The 12,542-nt window shown below is 44.5% G+C and overlaps 1 protein-coding gene across 5 annotated transcripts in view; it reads left to right on the forward strand.

The window, feature by feature from the left end:
- kcnh1b (potassium voltage-gated channel, subfamily H (eag-related), member 1b) overlaps nucleotides 1-12,542 on the forward strand; it is a 126,308-nt gene that overhangs the window by 95,816 nt on the left and 17,950 nt on the right. For all 5 annotated transcript variants that reach the window (XM_079593079.1, XM_079593077.1, XM_079593076.1 and 2 more), the window contains exons 9-11: nucleotides 2,384-2,583; nucleotides 2,884-3,136; nucleotides 4,690-4,886. In XM_079593079.1, coding sequence (XP_079449205.1) covers nucleotides 2,384-2,583; nucleotides 2,884-3,136; nucleotides 4,690-4,886 — 650 coding nt within the window. The remainder of the gene's footprint in view (nucleotides 1-2,383; nucleotides 2,584-2,883; nucleotides 3,137-4,689; nucleotides 4,887-12,542) is intronic.

Raw genomic sequence — 12,542 nt, forward strand, 5'->3', positions numbered from 1 at the left:
GTTCCGCAATTCACACTAAACACTAAAGTCCGACTAATCAAAACTATCAATCTCGGACGAGCCTCCACTATGTTACGGGCGGACGGACACCACCCTTAACATAAAGGAGAGACGCACACAGACCAGCTCGTGTCAAAATAAATAGGGGTATGTTTATTAAATAGATCGGTGATCAACTGCTCGGTAGGTTCACAAACAAAGACATAAATCCAAACGCGGAACGCTTTTGATTCCCGGGGTGGACTGCAAACGCTATAAAGACGGGCAGTGCATCGACTCTGTCCTCAGGCTCTGTGTGCGCCCTCAGGTGTGGTTCCGGAAACCTTATGTAGCTTGAGTAGGATGCGCTCAGGTGTGACTCATCTGTAATCAAGAGCAAGGGGACAGACAATTAAACACATATACAAACAGACAACGGAGCTGGGGAACGTAACAGTAGGGTTAAGGTAGAGAAGGGATGCTCGAGCGGCTTCATCTGAAGGTGGTAAGCTAAGACGCTGTTAATATACTCCATGGATCATGATTGAATGGATTAGATGAACAAGCTCCTTGCAAATTTACGCCATGAACTTTATGTAGCTTTTTGTTCTTTAATGAATGTACAACTTAAAGCTGCCTTTAGTCTGACCTCTAAAAATGGACACATGTCATAACATGGCGCTATTCAGGATTATCTTACAATTTAGGGAAATGTGCGGAGATAAAGCAATACAACATAACAAACCACATAACGATTAAAAGCTGAAGGCTTGAATACACAAGGGAGAATAATGAACAGAACCGGGAACAGGTGTGACACTAATCAGGCAACTAATGAGTGACCAGGGGCCTCATTTATAACCGTTGCGTACGCACAAAACAGGCCCTGAAAGAGGCGTACGCCACTTCCGACGCATAAGTTGTGATTTATAAAAACAAACTTGACGGGAAAATGTGCGCACCTGCACGCAAACTCTGACCCATGCGTACGAACGTTTTGAAAACGGAGCAGTTTGGCGACACCGATGGTGAGCTGGAGTTAAATGTATTTTTGGTCACTTTTAGACAGAAAATCGAAATAAAATTATACATATACCAGAAAGATAATACAAATATAATTTCACTCACCAAGCCTATCACTTGAAGCAAATATCCACATCTTAAATGTCCGCGCCAGCGAGTGTTGGGCCGTTAGTGAAACTGACGCATATCTAACGGCAGATGAAGTAAAACTGTAAATCTTCATTATGAGTCCTAGTCATGAATAGGCTACAGTTTATATAAAACAATGATTTAAACTATGTTTTTTTCTGATATAAACATTTATATTAAATATGCCATTCTCATTAACGGAGTTAAACACTTAAACTACATGACATTTACTGAAAAGTAAAAAAAAAAATATATATATATATATATATATATATAGCCTATAAATATTTGGATGCAATGCTCTTGAACACGTTTCCTCTGGCATGCTGTGTTTCAATGTTTTAAGAGATTGCTTATCACGAAAATAGCAGATTGTGCAAATATAATGCACAACAAGGTCTATCTGTTTCCATTAAAAATATAAATAAATTAAAAAGACTATTTGGTCAGTGGAAAAGATTGAGAAAAACTTCTCTGAAATGTATTTTACACTATTTGATTTATTTATTCAAAAACAAGGCAGGCTACTAAATTATTTTTATTAATGTGAGGGCACATCCATATTTCATAATTTCCTAATGTCTTGTAGGCCTACCGTTAAACATGTTATCACGTGGATGAATAATCATATGTAAATGATATGCAGATGAGGATATGCATAGTAAAACTAGGCGTTGTAAGCTCCATATATGGTTATTTCGGGGAGGAGACGCATGTGCGCACAATCTTCCGCTGAGTGGGATTTATAAAGTGAATTCTGCGCAGGTTCTGGCGTACGCACGGTTTTATAAGTCTGAATATTTTTTTGCGCACGCCATTTTTGGCTTTCGGGCGCACGTACACTTTTAGTAAGGATCCTACGCACAGTTTTATAAATGAGGCCCCAGAACTGAGGAGACCAGTGACTTTGAAACCTAAGACTAGAAACTAAACAAGACTAAGCAGAAGAGGATTATGTCAGGTGGGGAACAGGTTAAACACTGTATCTGCTGGAGAATCCTTGTATATGTTTATACACACAAATGCATTATATCAAATGACTAATTTTAAATGTTATCACATATGACGCCTAATATAGAGTGGGATTTTGTGTGGTAATGAAAAAAAAAACAGAGAACCAACTGTACTCAATAGATTTTGAGACACAGACATAAACTCCAACTAGCTAAAAAACTAAAGAGTAAAAAACACTATTTGTAGCTCTCTCCTTGTTACTTCAGAGTCAGGTTAACCCAGTGTCTCTTTCTTTCAGCTCTCCTCTATGCCACCATCTTTGGTAATGTAACCACCATCTTCCAGCAAATGTATGCCAACACCAACCGCTACCACGAGATGTTGAACAGCGTGAGGGACTTCCTGAAGCTCTACCAGGTTCCCAAGGGCCTCAGTGAGAGGGTCATGGACTATATCGTCTCCACATGGTCCATGTCCAGAGGAATTGACACTGATAAGGTACTTGGCACAGAGTCTCGCAGACAGAAGATCTCGATCTATATCCAGGGAGCTTATTTTCTTCATTCATTTTTAAAGTCGTTTGTTCAGTCTTTGCCATAACATCCGTAGCGTGTGTGAATAATGTCCCTCTAATGTTTAAGATCACAGTCTTAAACGTGTTACGTAAGGCTTTTAACAGCTTCTCAAAGCCTCATGAGTTATTCGTGAAAGGCTTGGACAACCTCCAGTTTTTGTTTTAGCATAACGCGAACAAGCAAAGGATGTGTATTTGATTGTGTTCATCATTTTTCTCTGCAGGTGTTGCAGATTTGCCCCAAAGACATGCGAGCAGACATCTGTGTTCATCTCAACAGGAAGGTGTTCAAAGAACATCCGGCTTTCCGCCTGGCCAGCGACGGCTGCTTGCGAGCCCTTGCCATGGAGTTTCAGACCATCCACTGCGCCCCGGGAGACCTCATCTACCACGCCGGCGAAAGCGTCGACAGCCTCTGCTTTGTGGTGTCAGGGTCTTTGGAGGTCATCCAGGACGATGAAGTCGTGGCTATTTTGGGTTAGTATAATATTTCTCACCCAAATTAAGCAGATTCATCCTGTGTTTTCCACTTGTGGAAAAGTGTTGTGTGGCCAGTGTTGGGCCACACAGTGTTGTGGTAACTTACAATTGTTAGCTTAGAGAGCCATTTCTACCCGATTTAACCAATAAAATGTATTTATATATTTGTTTGGTAAGAATATAAGAATGTTTGGTTGTAGATTGGATCACAAAAATATTTTGGACCCTGTTTAAGCTTAACACTTTACTGGTCTTAATATTTGTAAATGGGGCCTCGATATCAGATATTGGAATTAGAACCATATTTAACAGTAGTCCAAATTAATCACAAACAATTTTTTTTATTAATTTGATAAAAAATAACATAAAATAAAAATTAATACATTTTTATTTTGGGGATCATGAATGCATCACTTGCCAAAATTGAGGGTGACTAGTAAGGGGTTAAAAGCTCACAATTTACCGGGTCAAAACTGACCCAGGAATGCAAAAGGCATTGTGTCAGTTTTTTAATAAGTTAGGAAGATTAAATAAGGTCAAGCATAAGCGATAATAATAGCGATGCTCGCTTTACCGAATGCCTCTAATAAGCTCAAGGCAGCATGAGAACCTCTCTGTGGTTCAGAGAAAGATCTGCTGTCCAGTATTACGCTGAGATAAATATTTGCACTGCAGCCCGTGCGGGACAGGTCTCTAGCCGAGTGTGTCGTTTCACTGGAGGTGTAAATCTGTCACTGCAGGGTTAGAAACAAAGCAGAGTCGTCTGTGGGGATGAGATCTGCTCTGGCGTGAAGCGCTGTGTGAATACATTTTGTATGAACGCACAGTGGAAGCCTTGTCAAAAATTAATCGGTTTGCTTGTTTTGGAATAGGATATTGTTTAAAAAAAATGGCATTTGAGCTACAGATATCGAGCAATCTATTGTTGTTCTGTGGAACACAGGAGGATATATTTTGAAGAAAGCATTGTGGCCCATTGACTTCCACCAAAAACACTAAGACATTTTTTCAAAATAGTCTTACACATTTGGAACAAATGATATCCGACATGGTGTGGCACTGGTGGTCTCTACAAGTGTAAACATGATGTTAATCTGTGGTCACGTCCGCAACATTTCAGGCTAAATTTCATGGGCAAAAAAGTCCACTGTCTATCATCATTAGTGTAGCGATGTATGAAGCACAACTCAGAAGCCATTTTCAAACCACGCAGCTTTCTGTTGTTCAATACTGAAAATTGACGTTACTTAACCCATTGCAAAATCTGCATGGTGTTTGCCTGCTAAAATTCACTGGTATGTGTGTAAATTCACAATGGTAAATGGTACCTTTACTGTTTTACTTTACTGTGGATCTTATTTATATGCATGAGTTTATTTAATGTTCCCCTGAAACGACATTCTCAACCTGACCAGTTTTATCATATTGGGTTTCCTGTGATCCATGGAAATGTGCATGGATGTATACACGAATCCGGGACATTCCCCTGAAAGCATTAGAAAGCCTAATGGATTCATTTTTCAATGTCCCCCTCTCTCTTTTTCTCTCAGGAAAGGGAGATGTGTTCGGGGATGTGTTCTGGAAAGAGGTGAACTTAGCTCAGGCTTGTGCCAACGTTCGTGCTCTGACCTACTGCGATCTTCACATCATCAAGCGGGATGCCTTACAGAAGGTCCTGGAATTCTACGCAGCCTTCGCCGGCCACTTCTCACGCAATCTGGTGTTAACCTACAACCTGAGGAAAAGGGTGAGTGCCTAGACCACTTCACATGAAAAATAAAAAGTTCCAAATGAGTTCTCCAAAGTTCCAAATAAGTGCCGCAGAGTTCCAAATAAGTTCCCCAGAGTTCCAAATAAGTGCCGCAGAGTTCCAAATAAGTGTCGCAGACTTCCAAATAAGTTCCCCAGAGTTCCAAATTCCCAAAACCGAAGTCAAACCCTGACAAGTGTCGTCTTTGGAGTAAACTGTGTGGACGTCCTCAGTCAGCGAAACCCATCAAGATCAACAACACACTTTTGCTCTAAGATACATTTAGCTTTTAACCTTACTGTGAAGTTACACTAGTTAGACAGTTTTATGCTATGATTTCGGTTCTCTACCCTAATTGTTGATACGCTAGCACACGCTGCTAATAAATACAACTTTATACTCGCGTAGTCCGTTTGCTTTGTAATAACGATTATAGAAGTGAAGAGACCAGCTCTGCATGAACAGTGTTGCTCCTGATATTGTGAGTCCCAGTCTCCGTCTCCATTAGGATATGCGGTGGCTCATGTTTTAACTGTGACCGTTATGCTTTTGCCTCTATTTGGATCTTGTTGTTGCTTGCGTTTCACCCGTATGTCTTGAATAAAGCCTTCGAACGCACACTGAGCCCCTTCTGCCTACTTCTATCGGACACTTTATTTGCTGCTTTATAAAAGTTTGATAAAATTTCATCAGGAAGAGCCGTCACAGCATAAGCCATGTTGATACCAAACCCAGATGAATTTGACGGACGTAGCAACAGTAACTAAGGGGGGCGGGGCTTAGCCAAAGGTGAATTCTCATTGAAAGAAACACAGACACTGTTTTTTTGTTTGTTTGTTTTTTTACATTGTAAAGCTGCGGTTTTCATACAAATGTATTATTGAAAGGAAAGCGTGCAGTACATATTTACATATTCATCTAAATGTGCGTGGTGTCGCTAAAAATATATTTCAAACTTCTTTTTACTCCAAGACAAAGAACAGAAAGAACTTCCCCATGAATATATGGGGGCCTTTACTGTACTCTACTGGTACTCTTAACTATAATGATAACAGCATTAGCTTCCACACCAGCAGACAATAACATGCTGTTTATATATACATATATTATATGTGCGCTGCAGCTTTAAATGCTCGAGCTCTTTAAATCATTTTTATCATTCACCAGCTGGCAATAATTGTTGTGAAAGTGATTCCAATGTTATTGCTCCGCTGTGTGATTATCACTATAGTTGTGCTGTGGACTCTGCTATTCTTTTACATATAGAACTATTTTTTTTAAATAGTGTTATTATTATAGTTATCATCCATGTTGTGCATGGCCCTTTTGACCTTGATCACACAAGTATCATAACAGTAATTTACTGGTTAAGTTATAACTTCTTATCTTGGAAAATGTACCTGAGTAATGTACTGATATTTCTCAAAGCCCCTGTTCACACATCTCTGAAACGTAAAAGTGGCCTAACCTCTTTATTTTAATGCATCTCATTTGAATGAACAAACTCCTGAAGCTTTGTGAGGTTTCATTCATTTAGTTATTATGTTTTCCTCTTCCTTTTGCTGACAAGTCCTTCGATTACTCAGCTCTTCCTAGAACGATGTTGACAGGTTTTTTATTAATATCATCGCTGAACGCTGCTTTTGTCTTCGAGTTTGTCAGCTTCATTGTGTCCATGTGGAGCCGGACTGCACACGGCTTCGTTTAAATTCATGTCTCGTTTCTCTGTGTAAGCACTTTTTACAGTGAAGTGATTATGAAGCCAACTGAGCGGGAAGATCTACGGCCTCTCACTATAGCACTCCATCACTCGCGCGGCTGCAGACACAGTCCGCGGAGGACTGCAATGTTTCATTCATAATCTCAAATGTTCTGTTTTTGAAGATTTTAGATTTTACTCCTCTTAAAATGGCAAAAAAATAGATGTGTGAGCGCTTGTAATACCAGCTCCCGGGAGCTAGAAACACAGATATGAGCCGCCGCAGAGGAGTAGCTCAGTATCTCTTCAGCAAGCACAAACTTCAGCGTCACACAATGTTGCACAATGTTAAACTCACAAACTTAAAAATGGCACTTCATGACAAAAAAGGTTGCAGACGCCAGTATTAATTAGACGAAAGATGGATTTTAAAACTAATGCGTACAGGAGGTTTTGCATATGGTGGTTAGCGAATCCCTTTAAACTCTCCTTTCAAAACAACGCAACCTAAGAGTTTTCCAGATTTACTAAACAGGGCAGATTAGCACGAGAGCATCAAACCAGAAAAGCTCTGAAAGGAGTGTAAAGCTCTGCTCGTGATATACTGACAACACACATATTAAAGAACACAGACACAGCCGGAGCCTCTCCAAAATGACCAACACAATGCACCAATATTTTGTCCTATTTTCTAGCGCTATTTTTTTATTCTGCGTGTCTTTAGTAATTCCTGACAGTAGTTTTTTAACGCCAAGAGAGGGTTTGCACAAAATGTGAGCAAACATACATTACAACAAACAAACATACATACATTACAATACACACACACACACACACACACACACACACACACACACACACACACACACACACACACACACACACACACACACACACACACACACACAGTATTTATTTATTTAAATCATTTACAAGCTGTGATAAAAACACTCCCAACTACCGGTAGTTTTTTAAATGCAGAGATTGAACTATATGACTAATTTCAATGACTTGTTTAGCACATTTAGTCATTTACAGTAGAGCAGCCAAAGCAAAAGCTGAACGACCATAAACAGTTTTCTCTCCAGGGATAATCAAAAGAATATGATTAGTAATGTATGATCTTGCTTCGGTTCATAACAAGTTAAAAAATAATAGAATTGGGCCTGACGACTTAAGAATTATTACATTTAAGAAAGTAAAGTTTTGTTATAAATAATGATTATTATTATTATTTTTATGTGGGGTTTTTCCAATGACACCAATGGTCTCAAAAGGTAAATTCCGTAACACTTTATTTTGATGGTCCACTTTAGACATTCTACTAACTAAAATAAATTTTGCAACTACATGTCAACTTATTCTTCTAACTAATGTCTAAAACGGGCCATTGAAATAAAGTGTAACTGTCAGTTCTGCTGTTGTCCATAGCTATGAACGGGGAAAGTCGAGATCATTTGCAATTTTGCATTTGCAGTTCATCATAAAACATTGCATTAGATCAGGTTTTGAACCCAGCCACCTTGCGTTATACTAAACACAAATGACACCAGTAATGATTGGCTGTTCTCCAGTCTGACATTATACTGTGGGTGATTTATGAAAGGCTCTCGGTTCACTCGGCATATGAAGCCGAAGCAATCATGGCCTGTGTTCATGTTTCAGTGATTGTAAGCCTATCATCAGAGTAATGGCCTGCTTTGTCCAGGTGAGATAGTCTCATAAGCTGCTCTGTCTATCTTCTGGTTTATCCAGATCCAGCCTGATCAGATCCAGCTTACTGTAAATCTTAAGTGTGTGTGAGTGCAGGATGAAGAGAGAGAGGTAAAGATTAGATGGCCAGGATCAAAGTCACCGTTCAATTTAGTAACGGTCAGAAAATGGCCATGTAGAGCCAAGAGCAGAATTAGAGGAACTCAATGTCAAACTGACCTTGGAAGAGCAGAAGATAGAAACCTGATACAGAAGTATCTTCATCATCAAACCAACCCCCCCCCCTCCCCCCCCCTCTCTCTCTCTGTAAATAATGCACTAAAGAAGCATGATTTAAGGCTTGTGTCACATGATTGGCATTAACATTACATCTATACCTGTCTGTCTGTCTGTCTATCATCCATCCATCTCTCTGTCCATCTGTTTGTCTGTTCATCTGGTTGAAGATCGGAGTCACGCTGTTGTGTTGTGGTCGTGTCTAGGCGCAGGTCCCCCATCTGATCTGGATACGGCCCGGATCCGGCTGACTACATCATGTGTTGTGGTCGTGTCTAGAGCAGGTCCTCCATCTGATCTGGACATGGCCCGGATCCGGCTGACTACATCATGTGTTGTGGTCGTGTCTAGAGCAGGTCCTCCATCTGATCTGGATACGGCCCGGATCCGGCTGACTACATCATGTGTTGTGGTTGTGTCTAGAGCAGGTCCTCCATCTGATCTGGATACGGCCCGGATCCGGCTGACTACATCATGTGTTGTGGTCGTGTCTAGAGCAGGTCCTCCATCTGATCTGGATACGGCCCGGATCCGGCTGACTACATCATGTGTTGTGGTCGTGTCTAGAGCAGGTCCTCCATCTGATCTGGATACGGCCCGGATCCGGCTGACTACATCATGTGTTGTGGTCGTGTCTAGAGCAGGTCCTCCATCTGATCTGGATACGGCCTGGATCCGGCTGACTACATCATGTGTTGTGGTCGTGTCTAGAGCAGGTCCTCCATCTGATCTGGATACGGCCGGGATCCGGCTGACTACATCATGTGTTGTGGTCGTGTCTAGAGCAGGTCCTCCATCTGATCTGGATACGGCCCGGATCCAGCTGACTACATCATGTGTTGTGGTCGTGTCTAGAGCAGGTCCTCCATCAGATCTGGATACGGCCCGGATCCGGCTGACTATATCATGTGTTGTGGTCGTGTCTAGAGCAGGTCCTCCATCTGATCTGGATCTGGCCCGGATCCGGCTGACTACATCATGTGTTGTGGTCGTGTCTAGGCGCAGGTCATCCATCTGATCTGGATACGGCCCGGATCCGGCTGACTATATCATGTGTTGTGGTCGTGTCTAGAGCAGGTCCTCCATCTGATCTGGATACGGCCCGGATCCGGCTGACTACATCATGTGTTGTGGTCGTGTCTAGAGCAGGTCCTCCATCTGATCTGGATACGGCCCGGATCCGGCTGACTACATCATGTGTTGTGGTCGTGTCTAGAGCAGGTCCTCCATCTGATCTGGATACGGCCCGGATCCGGCTGACTACATCATGTGTTGTGGTCGTGTCTAGAGCAGGTCCTCCATCTGATCTGGATACGGCCCGGATCCGGCTGACTACATCATGTGTTGTGGTCGTGTCTAGGCACAGGTCCTCCATCTGATCTGGATACGGCCCGGATCCGGCTGACTATATCATGTGTTGTGGTCGTGTCTAGAGCAGGTCCTCCATCTGATCTGGATACGGCCCGGATCCGGCTGACTATATCATGTGTTGTGGTCGTGTCTAGAGCAGGTCCTCCATCTGATCTGGATACGGCCCGGATCCGGCTGACTACATCATGTGTTGTGGTCGTGTCTAGGCACAGGTCCTCCATCTGATCTGGACACGGGCCGGATCCGGCTGACTATATCATGTGTTGTGGTCGTGTCTAGAGCAGGTCCTCCATCTGATCTGGATATGGCCCGGATCCGGCTGACTACATCATGTGTTGTGGTCGTGTCTAGGCGCAGGTCCTCCATCTGATCTGGATACGGGCCTGATCCAGCTGACTACATCATGTGTTGTGGTCGTGTCTAGAGCAGGTCCTCCATCTGATCTGGATACGGCCTGGATCCGGCTGACTACATCATGTGTTGTGGTCGTGTCTAGAGCAGGTCCTCCATCTGATCTGGATACGGCCCGGATCCGGCTGAGTACATCATGTGTTGTGGTCGTGTCTAGAGCAGGTCCTTCATCTGATCTGGATACGGCCCGGATCCGGCTGACTACATCATGTGTTGTGGTCGTGTCTAGAGCAGGTCCTCCATCTGATCTGGATACGGCCCGGATCCAGCTGACTACATCATGTGTTGTGGTCGTGTCTAGAGCAGGTCCTCCATCTGATCTGGATACGGCCCGGATCCGGCTGACTACATCATGTGTTGTGGTCGTGTCTAGAGCAGGTCCTCCATCTGATCTGGATACGGCCCGGATCCGGCTGACTACATCATGTGTTGTGGTCGTGTCTAGGCGCGGGTCCTCCATCTGATCTGGATACGGCCCGGATCCGGCTGACTACATCATGTGTTGTGGTCGTGTCTAGAGCAGGTCCTCCATCTGATCTGGATACGGCCCGGATCCGGCTGACTACATCATGTGTTGTGGTCGTGTCTAGAGCCGGTCCTCCATCTGATCTGGATACGGGCCGGATCCGGCTGACTACATCATGTGTTGTGGTCGTGTCTAGAGCAGGTCCTCCATCTGATCTGGATCTGGCCCGGATCCGGCTGACTACATCATGTGTTGTGGTCGTGTCTAGGCGCAGGTCCTCCATCTGATCTGGATACGGGCCTGATCCAGCTGACTACATCATGTGTTGTGGTCGTGTCTAGGCGCGGGTCCACCATCTGATCTGGATACGGCCTGGATCCGGCTGACTACATAATGCGTTGTGGTCGTGTCTAGGCGCGGGTCCTCCATCTGATCTGGATACGGCCCGCATCTGGCTGACTACATCATGTGTTGTGGTCGTGTCTAGGCGCAGGTCCTCCATCTGATCTGGATACGGGCCTGATCCAGCTGACTACATCATGTGTTGTGGTCGTGTCTAGGCGCAGGTCCTCCATCTGATCTGGATACGGGCCGGATCCGGCTGACTACATAATGCGTTGTGGTCGTGTCTAGGCGCTGGTCCTCCATCTGATCTGGATACGGGCCGGATCCGGCTGACTACATAATGCGTTGTGGTCGTTTCTAGGTGCAGGTCCTCCATCTGATCTGGATACGGGCCGGATCCGGCTGACTACATCATGTGTTGTGGTCGTGTCTAGAGCAGGTCCTCCATCTGATCTGGATCTGGCCCGGATCCGGCTGACTACATCATGTGTTGTGGTCGTGTCTAGGCGCAGGTCCTCCATCTGATCTGGATACGGGCCTGATCCAGCTGACTACATCATGTGTTGTGGTCGTGTCTAGGCGCAGGTCCTCCATCTGATCTGGATACGGGCCGGATCCGGCTGACTACATAATGCGTTGTGGTCGTGTCTAGGCGCGGGTCCTCCATCTGATCTGGATACGGCCCGCATCTGGCTGACTACATCATGTGTTGTGGTCGTGTCTAGGCGCGGGTCCTCCATCTGATCTGGATACGGGCCGGATCCGGCTGACTACATAATGCGTTGTGGTCGTGTCTAGGCGCAGGTCCTCCATCTGATCTGGATACGGGCCTGATCCAGCTGACTACATCATGTGTTGTGGTCGTGTCTAGGCGCAGGTCCTCCATCTGATCTGGATACGGGCCTGATCCAGCTGACTACATCATGTGTTGTGGTCGTGTCTAGAGCAGGTCCTCCATCTGATCTGGATACGGCCCGGATCCGGCTGACTACATCATGTGTTGTGGTCATGTCTAGAGCAGGTCCTCCATCTGATCTGGATACGGCCCGGATCCGGCTGACTACATCATGTGTTGTGGTCGTGTCTAGGCGCAGGTCCTCCATCTGATCTGGATACGGGCCGGATCCGGCTGACTACATAATGCGTTGTGGTCGTGTCTAGGCGCGGGTCCTCCATCTGATCTGGATACGGCCCGCATCTGGCTGACTACATCATGTGTTGTGGTCGTGTCTAGGCGCGGGTCCTCCATCTGATCTGGATACGGGCCGGATCCGGCTGACTACATAATGCGTTGTGGTCGTGTCTAGGCGCGGGTCCTCCATCTGATCTGGATACGGCCCGGATCCGGCTGACTACATCATGTGTTTTTGTC

The sequence above is a fragment of the Phoxinus phoxinus genome, assembly GCF_949152265.1.
Source record: "Phoxinus phoxinus genome assembly, chromosome: 20".
Classification (NCBI taxonomy): Eukaryota; Metazoa; Chordata; class Actinopteri; order Cypriniformes; family Leuciscidae; genus Phoxinus; species Phoxinus phoxinus.